This window comes from Scyliorhinus torazame, chromosome 9, assembly GCF_047496885.1.
Source record: "Scyliorhinus torazame isolate Kashiwa2021f chromosome 9, sScyTor2.1, whole genome shotgun sequence".
NCBI lineage: Eukaryota > Metazoa > Chordata > Chondrichthyes > Carcharhiniformes > Scyliorhinidae > Scyliorhinus > Scyliorhinus torazame.
The window spans coordinates 64,591,676-64,610,130 of NC_092715.1; the positions used below are offsets into that span (position 1 = coordinate 64,591,676).

The window sequence follows — 18,455 nt, forward strand, 5'->3', positions numbered from 1 at the left end:
CAAGCCCAATTTGTCCAAACTTTCCTCATGCGACAAAGCAGGGTATTTGAGATGCGTGAAGGGAAAGATAGATCACCAATCCACCAAACACCTGTCTCTGGAGTAATAAAACAAAATCACTGGCTAATACAATGTATTGCTGTGTGAAATTGAATGGAAGATTTGCATTTCAAAGGCTGTCAAGGGATTTGAAGCCCTTTGATGTATACTTGCCTTTTGAGGAAGCCCCTGACACTTGTAATAGCTGACGTTGAAGACACTTTTGTCGGAGGCAGCAGATGTAAGAGAAGGATCAGTAGAAATGCTGTGATTATTCACTTTACTGCCTGGATTGTTCTTAAACCTCAGGCAGGGGACTCTGATGAGGGAGGGGTCTGATGGGGGGTATCTGATGGGGGGGTCCAAAAGGGGTCTCTTATTAGAGGGTGGATTATTGGGGGGGTCTCTGATGGAGGGGATTAATGGGCAGTCTGATGGGGTGGCTCAGGACTGGGCCACCCTCATGCGTGCATGCTGTGGAGAGTGACCTGTTATTTCCATGGTGTGGGGTTGGGGGGAGTGATTCATGTAATAGGAGCTAGATCCTGCTGTATCTCGGAATTCTGCAGTTGTTCTCCATTTAAGTAAAACATTGCTTTTTATTCTTCCTGCCAAAGTGAACATTTTCACATCTTCCCACAATATACCCCATCTGCCAGATATTTGCCCACTCAACCTATCTATTTCCATCTGCAAACTCTTATGTCCTCTTCACAACATACTTTCCTACCTATCTTTGTGTCATCTGAAAATTTAATTACCATGGGCGGGATTCTCTGATCCCCCCCGCCGGGTCGGAGAATTCCTGGGGGGGCGGTGTGAATCCCGCCCCGCCGCTCCGACGCCGGCTGCTGTATTCTCCGGCGCCGGGTTTTAGGCGGGGGTGGGGATCACGCCACACCAGTTGGGGGCCGTTGGCAGCGGCCCCCCGGCAATTCCCCGGGCCCCGATGGGCCGAGCGGCCGTTGGTTTCTGGCCAGTCCCGCCGGCGTGGATTGGACATGGTCTCACACGGCGGGACCTGGTAGGTAAGTGGGCTGGTGCGGTCCTCGGGGTGTGCGGGGTGATCCGACCCCGGGGGGGGGGGGGGGAGGGGGGGGGTCTCCACGGTGGCCTGGCCCGCAATCAGGGCCCACCGATCTGCGTGCGGGCCTGTGCCGTGGGGGCACTTCTTCCTTCCGCGCAGGCCCCTGTCGGGCTCCGCCATGGCCGGCGCAGAGAAGACACCCCCCGCGCATGCGCCAGAATATGCCGGCAGGTCTTCACATGCGTTGAACCACGCCGGCAGTTCTGCGCATGCGCTAACTCCCGCAGTCCCTTCGGCGCCGGCTAGCATGGCGCCAACCCCTCTGGAGCCGGCCTAGACCCCGGAAGTGCGGAGGATTCCGCGACTCCCCAATCGGCCTGACGCCAGAGTGATTCACGCCATTTTTTACGCCGGCGTTGGGCCATCCCGCTGATCCAGGAGAAACCCGCCCCATGCCTTCACTCCCCTCATCTAAGTCATTGGTATAAATTGTGAAAATTATGAAAAGTTAATGCTCCAGCCAGACCCCTGCAGGACTTCACTTGTCACATCTTGCCAATCGGAAAAAGGCCCATTTAAGCATATTCATAATTTTCTGCCAGCCAGCCAATTTTCTATCCAAGCTAATACATTGTCCACTGCACAATGAGCTTTTATTATTCTCAATAATCTTTGATGCGGCACCTTATCAAATGTGTCCTACAGGCTTCCCTTTATCCTCAGCGTGATACCCCTTCAAAGAACTCCAATAAATTGGTTAAACATGATTTCCCTTTCATAATACAATGATGACTCTTCCCAATTACCTTGAGTTTATCTAATTGCCCAGCTATAATCTCCTCAATGATTGTTTCTAATCCCCTTCCTCATGACAGATGTCAAGCTAACTGGCCTTTAATTTGCTGTTTTCTGCCTACCTCCCTTCTTGTATTGAAGGGTTGTATTGTCATATGAGGAGGAACTAAATCGGTTAGGATTATATTCATTGGAGTTTAGAAGAGTGAGAGGGGATCTCATAGAAACTTAGGGGGAGGGGGAGGGAGGGTCAGTGTATTGAACTTGATGATCAGCCATGATCATAATGAATGGCGGAGCAGGCTCGAAGGGCCGAATGGCCTCCTCCTGCTTCTATTTTCAATGTTTCTAAGCTTATTTGTTACTTTCCAGTCTGATGAAACCGTTCCAGAATCTAGTGAATTTTGGAAAATTAACGCCAATGCATCTACCCTAGGATGAGGTCCATCAGGTACCGACTTGTCAGTCCACAGCTTCATCAGTATGCTCAGTACTGCTTCCCTAGTGATTGTAATTGCAGCAAGTTCCTTTCTCCCCTCAACCTCTTGACTTATAGTTATTACTGGAATGTTCTTTCTATCCTCTAAAGTAAAGACAAGAGCAAAATATTTTGTTCATTTCATCTGCCATTTCCTTGTTATCAACTATTAACTCCCCATTCTTACTCTCCAAAGCAGAATTCCCCAAACTTTTCCAGCCTGGCAATTTCTTTGGCCTCCCCAGAGTACTGAAGGAATCCCTGAGGAACATTATTATTCTGTTGAAAAGCCAAAGATTTTGTGCAATAGGCACAAACATAGAGGTAGCACAGTGGGAAGCACTGTTACTTCACAGCTCCAGGGTCCCAGGTTCGATTCCCATCTTGGGGTCACTGTCTGTGCAGAGTTTGCACGTTCTCCCCGTGTCTGAGTGGGTTTCCTCCGGGTGCCCCGATTTCCTCCCAAAAGTCCCGAAAGGCGTGCTGTTAGGTAATTTGGACATTCTGTATTCTCCCTCTGTGAACCCGAATTGGCGCCGGAATGTGGCGACTATGAGCTTTCACAGTAACTTCATTGCAGTGTTAATGTAAGCCTACTTGTGACAATTAAAATTATTATAACATACAAAAACTAATTTATGGAAATCTTTCCATTTCTTGTATGTGTCCATTCACCATTCACTATTAAAAAAACTCTCTTATTTGAAAATGTACTTGGGTCTTACCTTTTGTTATTTCTAAGAGGAAGAGTATTGCTGGGCCTTTTGTTGCATTTAATGCAAATAGAAGAGTGTTGCTGCAATGCTGGACTCTCATATTGGACATACCCATTCTCAGTCTTCACACATTCATCCTTTCTCACACACACACTCATCCCTCTGTCAGACAAACCCATCCTCACACACACGCACACACACTCATCCTCTCTCACTCGTACACACACTCATCCCTCTCACACAAATGTATCCCTCACACACACTCATCCCTCTCACACATGCACTCACTTCATTTCGCACACACACACTCATCCCTCACACGCCCAGTCATCCATCACACACACAGTCATCCCTCACACACACATACTCATTCCTCACACACACACATACACACTCATCGCTCACACACACTCATCCCTCTCACACACATGCTTCCTCTCTCACACACACTCATCCTCTCTGTCACACACTCATCCTCGCTCTCTATTACTTCCTCAGTACTCTGAATTCCCTGTCCTTGGGCCACCTATACTATTCACATGATACGCAATGCATTCTTACCTCTCTATTATGCAGCTGTCTGACCTTAAAGTTGATTTTGATCATTTTAGACCATATCCACAGCTCCTATTCTTATCTCTCGACTGCAAGTTCTGGTAAAGTAGGATCAGTGTGCCAGTACTCCATGAATGGAAGAGAGGGGAAAGCTGGAGTTTGGCATGAAGATCTCCATTAACACATCACCAGTGGGGTGATCTGTAACCCTGCTCCTGACCTTTCCACCTGTCTTTCTGATCACTAATGCCTGCTTTACTTTACAAGCTTTTCATGCTTCTCTTCTCCAACTAAATTAACTGAGTCTCTGGGATGAATATATGTCTTTACTTTCTCTAATTTCGCCCACCATTATGCCATTTTATGGGTGGCACGGTGTCACAGTCGGTTAGCACTGTTGCTTCACAACGGCAGGAACCCGGGTTCGATTCCCGGCTTGGGTCACTGCCTGTGCGGAGTCTGCACGTTCTCCCCGTGTCTGCGTGGGTTTCCTCCGGGTGCTCCGATTTACTCCAACAATTCCCGAAAGACGTGCTGTTAGGTAATTTGGACATTCGGAATTCTTCCTCAGCGTACTCGAACAGGTGTCGGAATGTGGCGACTAGGGGCTTTTCACAGTAACTTCATTGCAGTGTTCACGTAAGCTTACTTGTGACAATAATAAAGATTATTATTATTATTCTCGCTTCGGTCACCAAACTATTTTCTGTTTAGCATCTACTCACTTTGCAGCTTCATTTTGTCTTTATTTTAGTAATGAGTTTCCTTCCCCCCCACTCCACATTCTCTTGTCTTGCTTCATCTTTCGACTGTTCATCTTTAATATCTTCCGGATTCTGTTGAAGGCCAGCCTGAACCTTGTTAACACACGACTACTCCACAATTGTCGTTTCTGGCTTGCTGTTAGCAGTTTAGGTTTTTAGTGCCTGTAGCAGTTTTGTTTGTCTCCCGAAGTGTTCCGATATTCTTGTCAGTTCCCTCAATAGATCCGCAGTGCCATTGCCAAATGATCATTGACCAATCACGATCAAAATAAATGTCTGAAACATGCAACCTCTGTGGTAGTTTCTCACCCAGCCCACTTTAGATAGTAAAAATAAAACTTTGCACGTAAAATAAAAATCCAGAAATAACAAGTGCACCCATAAAATTTGTTCCTCCACATCCTTCAAGAAAGAACACAGTGCACCTCAAGGTACCTCTGAGTATTTGTAACCAAGATTACAATCCTAACCCTGGAGGCACAAGGTAACAGCTCAAAGCAATCAAACTAAATACACTGAAGCAAAAACAGATAATGCCAGAAATATTCAGTAGATCGGGCAGCATCTGTGGAGAGAGACTACAGAGTTCACATGTGTCAGGTCAATGATGTATCATCAGGATTGGAAAAGGTTAAAGATCAAAAGGACAAAGTAGAAGGCCTGTGATGGGTGGAAGACAGGAGAGATTAAAAAATAAAAGAGATCATCGTGCAAGGCAAAAGGGGAAACGTAAAGAAGCAAGAGATGGATCTTTAACCATGCTTTTCTCTTCGTAGGCACTGCCACACCGGGGGACTTCAAGCATTTCCTTTTTTCAGGGGAATGGTGCCCATAAATTGCTTCTTCAGAGACGGCACAGACATGATGGGCCGAGTAGACTCCTTCCGTGCTGCAACAATTCTCTGATTCTGTTTCGGATTTCCAGCATCTGCAGTATTTTGCTTTTGTAAATACATGTAAGCTGTGCTTCCCGAAAAGATCACAATTACCAGAAGCCTTTGCATGACAAGGGGTACAATGCACATGTGCCAGAATTCATCTCATGACCAATATCTGCCTCAATGCATGATACCATCTCTAATAAATTTCTGATTTTATTTATTTCAGCAATATTCCTGCTGCCTCCTGGTCTCATCCTTAACCTGCTGACTGTACTTCCAAACAACAGGTCAACTTAAAATTTAAAAACTGAGCTTTACTTTTTGGTAAGGGCATGAAAAGTGGGAAAAGGAAAGGTCCATCAGCCATCACCTAATTAAATGAATGGACAGGCTTCAGGGACTTACATCCCTAATCTCTATATCACATTATAAGTGCTTCCTAGTCACAGCTCTGACACTACTGCCAAATAGTCACAAGCATCCTTGGGCTCAGATTCACAAATTTGCAGCTTTGACGTCAACTTCATCCCTTGTGCCAGCTCTTGTTCCCCTTGGCCCAGCCAAACCTTTGCCAGGCCTCAGCTTCTCCTCCTTCGAAATATCATTAACAATCTTAATAACCGGGGCAATTTAATTAGGGCAATTATTATGCAGGCAATTCACAACAGCAATAAGTGTATGCTAACGGAAATAATATACAGCTAGCTGATTGCCTGTGCTGTTGCTTGCAAAGAGTTGGCAGACATATTTATTTCACATTCCAGATGCAGACACATGAAGGAAATAATATCCGGCCACTGGTTTACAGTGATTAAATAGTCAAATTCTATTTTTATTGCACAGCACAGGAGACAGGTCTGGACTCCAGTCGCCCTGGGGAAATTCCCTGGACTTTCTCGGGTAGGAATTCTGGATCGTGGCGGCACAGTGAGGTCGTTAAGCCAGATAGTGCTATGTAAAAGCAAACCTGAGAGGGTTGGGACAATTGACAGAAGGGACAGAATGTCAGTTTGACCCACTGACTGATTTCCTGGTATCCTGCATTATTTTATTGCAGCCCTCGAAACCTGTGTACATAACCCCTGCTCAAACTGCACGATCTCGCTACAATTTCTAAAACCATTCTCTGAGCAAAAATAGCAAGGCCAAATACTTGGCTTTTGGGAGAGGCCGAGGCCTTCAGATAAAGAATTAAGCTCTGTGACAATTCACTGACACATATAATCCTATTTTTGGGACATAAGGATGCTTTTGAATTTTATTTTAGGTGTGTCTATTTCATTTGTTAAGAAATAAAGTAAATGCATTTTGAATGATTTGATCATAGTTTATTGATGAACCAAATGTTTACATATCGTTATCTGGTTATAAAATACTGATAAATTTAGAAAGGGTTCCCTCACTATAAATATTTACACAAGAACCCAAGAATTAGGGGTTGACCGTATGGCCTGTCGAGCCTGCTTTGTTGTTCAGTACAATTATGGCTGACCTTGGACTTCGACTCCATTTTCCTGCCTGTTCGCTGTATCTTTCAATTCTCTGAGAGACCAAAAATCTGTGTCTCTCAGTCTTAAAGGTATTCAATCCACAACCTCTGGGATAGAGAACTTCAAAGATGCTCAATCCTTTGAGTGAAGCAATTCCTGCTCAACTCATTCCTAAATGATTGACCCTGGGGGTCGAGATTCTCCGACCCCCCGCCGGGTCGGAGAATCGCCGGGGGCTGGCGTGAATCCTGCCCCCGCCAGTTGCCGAATTCTCCAGCACCGGAGATTCGGCGGGAATCGCGCCGTGCGGGTTGGCGGGCCCCCCCCCCCCCCTGCGATTCTCCAGCCCGGATGGGCCGAACTCCCGCTGTTAGAATGCCTGTCCCGCCAGCATGAATTAAACTACTTCTCTTACCGGCGGGACAAGGCGGCGCGGGCGGGCTCCGGGGTCCTGGGGGGGGGGCGCGGGGCGATCTGGCCCCGGGGCGATCTGGCCCCGGGGCGATCTGGCCCCGGGGGGGTGCCCCCACGGTGGCCTGGCCCACGATCGGGGCCCACCGATCCGCGGGCGGGCCTGTGCCGTGGGGGCACTCTTTTCCTTCCGCCTTCGTCACGGTCTCCACCATGGCGGAGGCGGAAGAGACCCCCTCCACTGCGCAACCTCGGGGATGCCGTGAGTGGCCGCTGATGCTCCCGCGCATGCGCCGCCCGGCAATGTCATTTCCGCACCAGCTGGCGGGGCACCAAAGGCCTTTCCCGCCAGTTGGCGGGGCGGAAATCAGTCCGGCGCGGGCCTAGCCCCTCAAGGTGAGGGCTCAGCCGGTCAAGATGCGGAGAATTCCGCACCTTTGGGGCGGCGCGATGCCAGACTGATTTGCGCCGTTTTTGGCGACGGTCGGCGGACATCGCGCCGATATCGAAGAGGTTTGCCCCCTTTGTTCTGAGTCTCTGCCCATGTGTTTTAGATTCCCTCAAGCCCCTAACAAGAATCTTGCATGTTTCAATGAGATCGCCTCTCATTCTTCTAAACTCCAGAAAGTATTGGCCCAATTTATACAGCTGTTCATCATAGGGCAACACCTTCAGTCCAGCTAGACACCAAGGACGAGTTTCTCCGACCCCCCATCGGGTCGGAGATTTGCCGGGGGCTGCCGTAAATCCTGCCCCCGCCGTGTCCCGAATTCTCCGCCACCAGAGATTCGGCGGGGGCGGGAATCGTGCCGCGCCAGTCGGCGGGCCCACCCCCGGCGATTCTCCGGCCCACAATTGCCTGAAGTCCCGCCGCTGTCAACCCTCACCCGCCGGCGTGGATTAAACCTCCCTTTGAACGGCAGGACAAGGCGGCGCGGGGGGGCGGGGGGGGGGGGGCGCGGGGCGATCTGGCCCGGGGGTTGCCCCCACGGTGGCCTGGCCCGCGATCTGGGCCCACCGATCCGTGGGCACTCTTTTTCTTCCACCTTCGCCATGGTCTTCACTATGGCGGAGGCAGAAGAGACCCCTCCCCCCGCTGCACATGCGCGGGGATGCCGTGAGCGGCCGCTGACGCTCCCGCGCATGCGTTGCCCGGCGAAGACCTTCCGCTGCTGGCTGGCGTGGCGCCAAAGGCCTTTCCCGCCAGCCGGCGGAGCGGAAACCACTCTGGCGCAGGCCTAGCCCCTCAAGGTGAGGGCTTGGCCCCTAAAGGTCCGGAGAATTCCGCACCTTTGGGGCGGCCCGACGCCGGAGTGGTTCCCGCCACTCCATTATGCCAGAACCCCCCGCCCCGCCGGGTAGGGGAGAATCCCGCCCCAAGTTAGTGAACCTTCAATTTACTGCCTCAGGTGAAAGTGTATCCTTCCTTATACATGGCAATCCAAACTGCTCACAGTATTCCAGATGTGGCCTCACCAAATCTTTGAATAATTGTAGCAATACTGTTTCATTCTTGTACTCCAATCCACTTGCAATAAAGGCCAACATGCCATTTGCCTTCCTAATTGCTTGCTGCACCTGTATGCTAACTTTCGGTCTTCTTTGTATAGCACACACACGTTTGTTTGAATTTCAACAAGTTTCACACATTTAAAAAATAATCCTGCATTCTGTTCTGACAAACAAAAGTGAATAACTATGTTGGCAATTACATAGACACGCTCTATTGCAAACAAGATGCAAAAGATTTTTAATGACACATGAAGATTTTTAATGACACATGAACATAGATTATAAGCTAGAGGGGCAGAGTGAAAATAAAATTAGGGATTATGCGTTCCTGGTAGGTGATCCCATGAGCGGAAAATGAGAATAATTCTTAAAATGACTCCGATTTTGATTAAAATCTGCTATTGCAAATCAGAAATATGAGTTTGACCTTCTTAAGCTCGCTATCTCTTATCCATGTTAATTCTTCCTCCGTCTTATTGAATCCCAACGTTCTTCTCGTGTTCTGAGATGAAACAGGGAGCAACCAAAGGAGCAATATATTCTCTTCCCTTCAAAGCAATTTATTTTGATTTCAGCAAGAACAGAATGCTTAGAAGTGCAGCACACAGAGCAGCGGGTGTTTGAGAGGTGAGGAGACATCAGAGTGAGCTGCATGTCAGCACCACCGAGAGAGTGGTGATCATGTTTGCAGTGTTGACCAACAGCATTATGAAATGAGTTGTTCTGTGTTCAAGATTCAGCTAACAATGAGCAACCAGCAACGGTTAACACTAATTATCAATTTAATAAAACTGTAAAGACAGAAGCTGTCCAAGGTTAGTGCATTTCTACAACAGAGGCTCTCCTTGAGTCATGGACCCATGGTGATTGCAGATATTGCGGGTGCCTCACTTTATGCCATGCCAGGTTTCCGAAACTCCAAGCATCTACATACAGTGACACCGGCTGAGGTTTGCTTGTGGAGGAAATGGTGTCTGGGGACCAAGCGGAGCGATATTGGACTATATTGTTTTATTGTAATCACTTGGCAAAATGCCTGAACAAAGTAGCAAAATGTAATCCAAGAATATAATTATTGACTGGTATTTTAAGGTTACCATTTTGTGAAGATTTATCTGGAGCTACAGACCTGATTACAGGTGTCCAGTGATGATTTTAGAAGCTGACTTCAAGCACCATTCACGGCCCAATACAACTCTCACAGCAAACACCTACAAAATCAAATTGGTGGCCTGATAATGTTTCATCCCAAAGGTTACATTCCTTGGTGGGATTTTCTTTCTGCTGACTGCACTAGATAAAGCAAAGTGTCAGAAAACCAGCTGGTTGAAAACTTGTGCTTCCAGATTAGCCTCTAGCCAAGCTGTTCCAGTACAATTATAACACTTGCACCAGACCAACAAAGTGTAATATCATCCAGGTATATCCTGTCTACGAAAAAATCAGGATAAATCAAACCAGCCAATTATTGCCCCATCAGTCTAATCTCAATCATCAGCAAAGTATTGCAAGGTGTCACCAACATTGCAATCACACAGCACTTATTCACCCAATAACCTGTTCTCCGATGTTCAGTTTTGGTTCCATCAAGACCACCCGACTATCGTTACAAAATTAGCCTAAACATGGACAAGACAACTGAATTCCAAGCCGAACGAGATGAAGGCAGCATTTGACTAAGTGTGTTATCAAGAAGCCCTAATAAAATAAAATAAAATGGGAATCATGGGGAAAACTGTCCACTAGCTGGAGCCATATCTATTTCAAAGGAAGATGGTTGTAGTTGTTGGAGACCTATCATTGCAACTTCAGGGCATTGCCGGAGAGGTTCTTTGCGATGGTTTCCAGGATCAACCATCTTCAGCTATTACATCACCAGCAAATCCCCTACCACCAACATCAGAAACTTAAAGGCACCAACTGTATAAATACTATGGCTACATGGGCAGGTCAGAAGCTGGATATTCTGCGTGATTGACTCAACCCTTAATGTCCCAAATCCTGTCCACCACCTACAAGACACAAGTCAGGAATGTAATGGAATACTCTCCCCTTGCCTGGATGGGTGCAGTTCCAACAACACTCAAGAAACTCGACCCCTCCAGGGCAAATTCCCACTTGATTGGCACCTCATCAACAAACATTCACTTCTCCACCATCAGGTGCAACACGACTGCACCATCTACAAGATGCACTGCAGAAATTCACCAAGCCTCCTTTGACAGCACCTTCTAAACCTGTGACCTCTACGTCCTAGAAGGGAAGAACAGTAGATGTATTGGGACATAATAACCTGTAAGGTCCTGCAAGCTACATATCATCCTGACTTAGAACTATTTCGCCGCTCCTTCTCTGTCGCTGGGTCAAAATCCTGGAAGTCCCTTCCCAACAGCCACCATGCCAGGTTCACGATTGTTGAGAGCACACGGCCCATTGGGGGCACAGCATCTCGGGTGGGCCCGCTAATGAGATATGAATGCGGTTTCAACTATGCACGCCGTGCGTCGCAATGACGCCGTTTTTGAGCATCGGGAGCTACTCTCCGCCCGATTGCCCGTCCCGATTTTGGCATCAGCCAACAGAGAATCCTGCCCCATGTGCTCATTGAACACAATAACCATATTTTGTTAAGAGAACCAGAGGAAAGATGGGAATTTGTTTTTGCTTAGTGAGTTGTTATGATCTTAAGTAACACAAGGCTAAACGATGGTGAAGGCAGATTCAACGGCAACTTTCTAAAGGGAATTGGGTATATAATTGAAAAGGACCTATTTGCAGGGACAGGGCAGGGGAGCAGAGCAAATTGCATCAAAGAGGCAATACAGGCATGATGTGGTGAAGAGTATCCTTTCTGGATGATTGAATTATGGCTGTATTTTACCTCTGCCTGCTGGGGAGTAGAAGGTATGGGGATGGACTTCAGAGAGAAACCAGACATTGAATGGTCAGTCTGTAACTTGTTCTTGTGTTTTGCTTTCAGAGCACTGACCCTTGTTCTGCCATTGACACATTCTGCTATCTAACCTCTCTGCTACTATTAGTACTTTATTTAGTCTTTAACACTACCATAAACACTCTTCTTGTCTTGTGTCCATGGCATCTTTGTCAAATCTCTCCTGAGCTTTCACCTTTCTCCGCCCCATCTTCAGCAGTATAAAATTCATCATTTCTACCTCCCTTCAGCTCTGAACAAGAGCCAGATGGAAACAAAATGTCTGTTTTTCTCTCCTCAGTTGCTGCCAGACCTGCTGAGTTTTTCCAGCATTTTCTTTTTATAATTTCAATTCCCAGCATTCGCAGTATTTGGCTTTTATTGAATAGCTGCAATTTAATTCCCTTATAATTCCACCCCCAGTCTTTGGTATGTAATACTGGAAACTTCAGAATTCAAGCAATCTTCACGTTAGACTAACGGGGTAAAGGAGGAAGGCCACTGTGGAGAAATCGTGCACTGTTAACTGAGAAAGTAAGACAGAAAAAAAATAAAGAGAAAGGAGCCATTGTGTCAAAATCAATATGCCCTTTTCCCTTTCATGTTCTTACCGCCAGGAAATTACCCAGCTCACTTTGCAGAAGTTCCCTCAGTTCGCCCTTGTTGAGTTTGTACTTGTCCCCCTCTTTGCCGGAATAATTGTGGAAGATGTGGATCAGCGAATCCATGGCACCTTCCAGCTGGGATGGCATCTTGGCAAAGTTCTGAAAAGCAAGGCACAAGCAAATACCAGCACATTAGCACAGTGTAACTCTACCTGCCTCCTTCATCACAAGCAATAAAGTAGTAAATACAGACGATCCTTCTAAATAGGGGTGATGCATGCAATCTAATTACCAGAAAAATATAGCCAGGTAAAATATACCCCTGGTAATAATACAGTGATGCTGGTGTTAGTGTACCCACCACAGCTATGAATATTGGCAGTGATTACAAATCCAGCATTTTATAGAATATCTGGGAATAATGAATACACTGGCACTTAATAAATAATTTTGACTTGAAAATGATCACATAAAGATGCTCATGTAAACACATTAGCCAACTGGAAGATGAAAGAAGCTGAGTAAACGAGGAAGCAAAATAAGAGAGTGATTACCTGCTGTCGGAAAGGCAGTTAGAATCAATCACGATGATAGTGGACTGACTAGGGACAGCTCTCCTCCTGCACAATTTATAGCTGAAATATGATTTGAAACACACCTATTCGAGTGCATCAACCAATAATAATTACAAACCAGTTTGGTTGGTTAAATACAGAAACACAAACAACAGTCCTCCCAAGATACTGAACTAAATGCCCAGATTAGTGCTGGATCATCAGTTTGCTGGATTCAGGGATGTCACCCGTGAGGGTCACAAGCATTAATTTCCTGTCCCTGCACAGCCAATGTGTTCAGGTGAGTTACTCACCAACATGGTTCACCTGCATGTTGTAAGTTAGCATCACACAGGGACTCTTGTATAATTTCTGAAATCCTCCTCACCAACTTTTAACTCACGCTTTATACAGTCGCTGTAACCCAGTCTAAAACAATTCCTTCTCTCACTGGCCTTTAATTTACCAAACCTCCATTGACTGTATTAGATTCTCGGTGTTTGTTATTCTCCCTACTTTGTCTAGTGGCAGCTGTGTCAATCCCCTTGTTGGAAATACTTTTTCCTTCCTTTCTGTCTCTCTCTGGGAAATAGAAGCATTCAAAGATATCACCTAGATAAAACGGCGTTAATTAAATAATGTCCCCCATTTCCTCTCCCTGGCTCCCCTCATCTCTATGCTGCAATACAGCCCTTTAGGCATTGTCCTATTGGGGGTATATTATTAGCCCCGTAATCCAAAGACCTGGACTATATCCGGAGATATGAGTTCATATTCCGAGGACAGCAGCTGGGGAATTTAAGTACAGTTAATTAAACAAATATGGAAAAGCTAGTATCAAGGATGGTGACCATGAAGCTAAAATATCATTGGAAAAAACACATCTGGTTCACTTATGTCCTTTAGGGAAGGACATTTGTCATCCTTTCCCAGTGTAGGTCTATATTTGTTTCCAGACCCATGGCGATGTGGTTAACCCTTAACTGCTCTCTAAAATGGCAAACCACTTGGGTTTGTTCAAGAATGTGATTAAGGATGGGTAATAAATGCCAGCCTTGCCAGTGATGTTGCATATGAAGGAATATAGAAAAAATACAACATCAACTTATATAGTGCCTTTAAAGTAGCAACATGCTTCATGCTGCTGCAGAGGAGGGTTAGACAACAAAATCTAGCACACAGGTATATAAGGAGAATTATTATTTGTGATTCCAAAGTGAGCTCTCTGCCACACATCTGAACCATCATGAAGGCCGACTATTTCCATCTCTCTAAGGTCACTCAATCCTTCCCTGGCCTCAGGTTACATGTTGCTGAACCCCTCATTCAGATCTTTGTTACCTCTAGACTTGACAATTCCAATGCACTCGTGGGCAGTCTCTCATTGTCCCACCCTCCGGAAACGTGACGCCATTCTGCCCATGTGCTACAGAGGTATACGGCATTAGGAAGTGCTGAGAGTTTTGGCCAAGGGGCTGGTTTAGCACAGGGCTAAATAGCTGGCTTTTAAAGCAGAACAAGGCAGGCCAGCAGTTCAATTCCCGTACCAGCCTCCCCGAACAGGCGCCGGAATGTGGCGACTAGGGGCTTTTCACAGTAACTTCATTTGAAGCCTACTTGTGACAATAGCGATTTTCATTTCATTTTTCATTTCAAGGGTGGCATCATGACCGGTACAGGCTTGGAGGACCGAAGGGTCTGTTCCTGTGCTGTCTTGGTCTTTGTTCTTTGTTCTAATACCAGTATAAGGGTATTCTTGTGAGGTGTTCTGATGTATGCAAGTTGAAAAGCTTCAACATATCTGTTTTTATCAGCAATACTCAAGTTCTGAATTACCAAACAACTACTCTGCACTAAGGGCTAATGGACAATCAGTTGCCTACTAAAGCCAAAGTTCTGGATTTTCCGTTCTAAATCCCGCTTTTCTCCTTCAAAATCCCCTTTAAAATCTATTGCATTCACGGACCTTTTGGTCGTCTGGCCTAGAATCTCCTTATGTGGATCAGTATCGATTTTTTGTTCCTTAATGCTCCTGGAAAGTGATTTGGGATGCTTTATTATGTTAAAGACGCTACAAAATGCAAGTTGTTGTTGTTGAAGAATTGGGACAGATTTGATCAATAAGGTCAGATTTAAGCAGTATCCTAAAGGCCTGTTGGGGGGGGGGGGGGGGGGGGGGCGGGTGCATTGGTAAAGACGCAGACTGCTGATTGGTTTAGGGAGGGCAGAGCTTAAGGCCCATACAGCTAAAACCTGTATCAAAAATGAACTGATTAAAATCAAGGATGCACAGTTTTATAGCATTGCCAACTGTTTCTCCCAGGTCTGTTGTCTGCCTTCCGAAGAAGGCAACATCATCCTGCTTCTTAGGAAGTCAACATTGGCCCCAAATCCACCCCTGCTCTATCTCCAATTTATTTTTCTAAGCTTATGGAATGTGTTGTCTATATCAAACACTGTGTCCACCTGTCCTATCACTTTATTCAGATTTGAATACTTTTATTCTTATTTCTCTCCCACCCGGAGAACTGAGACAATCCTGGTTTCCAAGTTACCAATGGCATTTGTTGTTACTCCGGCTGTGGTCCTATTTGACCTTTCTGCAGCGTTTGATACCAAAAACAACCAACAACTGGCATTTATACAGTGCCTTTAACATTGTAAAATGTCCCAAGGAGTTTTACTGGTTGGTTTAGCACAGTTGGGCAAATTGCTGGCTTTTAAGGCAGGCCAGCAGAGCGGGTTCAATTCCCGTACCAGCCTCCCTGAACAGGTGCTGGAATGTGGTGACTAGGGGCTTTTCACAGGAACTTCATTTGAAGCCTACTTGTGACAATAAGCGAGGTTCATTTCATCTCAGGAGTGTTATAAATCAGAATTTGATCAGGAGATATCATAAGTTGAGTGAAAGAGGTAGGTTTTAAGCCGTGTCTCAAAGGAGAAAAGAGAGGGGGAGAGGTTTGGAGAAGGAATTTCAGTGCTTAGGACCAGAGCCACTGCAAAAGTATTATGCTATCCTTCAGTCTTGCATCTCCTGCCGCCTCCCCTACAATTAACTATCGATGGTGAATTCAGTAAAGTGGTGCTGACACTTGTTCCCAATCAGCAACCCCCTCACTCAACTGCTAAAAATGGTCAAACTCATGGGTTGTTGTAATAGGTGGCCTGCCCTCCCTCCAGTCTCAGCCTCCCATTGTTCTCCAGCACCATGCTACCTTGGTTCCACTCACTATATTTGTACGTTCCCATACCCCTCTGCAAGACCTCAACACTCAGGAGCTTTCTGATTTGATGGAATCATGGAATTTTAACCGGCATGAATGGTAGCAGAGAGCAGCAAAGGGGGGCAAACTGTGATTGGAGGGTTAGTGAGCTTGTGCGGGAGGGGGCAGGAATGGAAAAGCTAAAACAGAATGGCGAGCGAGCACATGGAGAGAAATGGGAGGCTGTGATTGGAGGATCAGAACACCTGGTTTGGGTGCCATTCTTGGATCAGTGAGCATTAACGGGAATTGATTGTTTTGATTGGTGGATTCGTGAGCATGGAAGTAAAGGGAAGGGGGGGGCTGTGATTGGTCGATCAGCGAGCAAGGGGGAAGGAGAGATTATGATTGGTAGATCAGCAAGCAGGGAGGGGATGGTATCATTGAAGGTTTAAGAGCATGCCAGGGGATGATGGGGCCAGGAAATAGCTGCTAAAGAAAATTCCAAAGTTTTGGATTGAACAAAGACCAAAGAACAAAGGAAAGAACAGCACAGGAACAGGCCCTTCGGCCCTCCAAGCCTGTGTCGACCATGCTGCCCGTCTAAACTAAAATCTTCTACACTTCCGGGGTCCGTATCCCTCTATTCCCATCCTATTCATGTATTTGTCAAGATGCCCCTTAAATGTCACTATCGCCCCATGCTTCCACCACCTCGTCCGGCAGCGAGTTCCAGGCACCCACTACCCTCTGTGTAAAAAACTTGCCTCGTACATCTCCTCTAAACCTTGCCCCTCGTACCTTAAACATATGCCCCCTAGTAATTGACCCCTCTACCCTGGAAAAAAGCCTTTGACTATGCACTCTGTCTATGCCCCTCATAATTTTGTAGATCTCTATCAAGTCGTCCCTCAGCCTCCGTCGTTCCAGTGAGAACAAACCGAGTTTATTCAACCTCTCCTCATAGCTAATGCCCTCCATACCAGACAACATTCTGGTGAATTTCTTCTGCACCCTCTCTAAAGCCTCCACATCCTTCTGGTAGTGTGGCGACCAGAATTGAACACTATACTCCAAGTGTAGCCTAACTAAGGTTCTATACAGCTGCAACATTACTTGCCAATTTTTATACTCAATGCCCCGGCCAATGAAGGCAAGCATGCCGTATGTCTTCTTGACTACCTTCTCCACCTGTGTTGCCCCTTTCAGTGACCTGTGGACCTGTACTCCTAGATCTCTTTGACTTTCAATACTCTTGAGGGTTCTACCATTCACTGTATATTCCCTACCTGCATGAGACCTTCCAAAATGCATTACCTCACATTTGTCCGGATTAAACTCCTTCTGCCATCTCTCCGCCCAAGTCTCCAATCCTGCTGTATCCTCTGACAGTCCTCATCGCTATCCGCAATTCCACCAACATTTGTGTCGTCTGCAAACTTACTAATCAGACCAATCATTTATATATACTACGAACAGCAAAGGTCCCAGCACTGATCCCTGCAGAACACCACTAGTCACAGGCCTCAAATCAGAAAAGCACCCTTCCATTGCTACTCTCTGCCTTCTATGACCTCAAATTCACAGTGAAGCCATATTCATGTGTTGGACCAGTGTGGGCTGTAGGCAGATGCGGGGGCAGATGTCTTAGCCTTCGCCTCGCTGATTGCTCGCAGGTGGGTCCTGTTGGGGTGGAGATCAGCTTCTCTGCCCTGTGCCTCGGCTTGGCGGGGGGACCTGCTGGAATTTTTGATTCGAGAAGGTGACGATTGAGTTGAGGGGAAGGATGGAAGTGTTCTACAATTCATGGGCATTGTATATCTTACACTTTGAAGAATTGGTTGTCATCGAACATTAGGTGGGTTGGAGCCCCCCCCGGTTGAATGTATTGTTTATTGTTTACCATGTGTGGGATGAGCGTGGATTCTCTTTTGGTCTTTCTTGTTTTGTATTTGGGATGTTGGGGTGATGTTTGGGTTTGTATGTTGAAGGTATTTGTTACTGTTTGTTATCTTTTGTTGGGTGTATATTTGATGAAAAAGTGGAAAATGAGGAGAATAAAAATATTTTAAAAGAAACTGTTCAGCTGGTCTGAAGAAGTCATATTAGACAAAAGTTAACTTTGCTTTTCTCTCCACACAGGCTGCCAGGCATACTGAGTTTTGCAAGCACTTTCTGTTTTTACCTGACGTGTACTGGAGTGTTGAATGGTGTTCCAGAAGGTGATTGCTCATATCCAGCTCCGACATGGCAGTTGTAGGGATTGAGAAAATATTACACAGCGATTTATGTAGCTTCAGAATATTTCCTGTGTAACCCCAGTAATCACTCAGTTCTCATTGTGACAATAAACATTTGCGACAGTTCAAACACCCATTGCCCCTAAAGTGAAGGAAAAACAAACAATTGTATTACCAATATGAAATGCTATGGATTCTGGAAATCTGAAATAAAAACAGAAAATGTTGGAAAACACTCAACAAGTCTGGCAGC

At 46.1% G+C, this 18,455-nt stretch overlaps 1 protein-coding gene across 1 annotated transcript in view; it reads right to left on the reverse strand.

Moving 5' to 3' along the window:
* s100z (S100 calcium binding protein Z) overlaps positions 1–12,912 on the reverse strand; it is a 28,962-nt gene extending 16,050 nt beyond the window's left edge. Inside the window, exons 1-2 of the mRNA XM_072517567.1 lie at positions 12,760–12,912; positions 12,212–12,364 (exon numbers count right to left, since the gene is read on the reverse strand). Coding sequence (XP_072373668.1) covers positions 12,212–12,352 — 141 coding nt within the window. The 5' untranslated portion in view covers positions 12,353–12,364; positions 12,760–12,912. The remainder of the gene's footprint in view (positions 1–12,211; positions 12,365–12,759) is intronic.
* Positions 12,913–18,455: the final 5,543 nt, after the last annotated feature.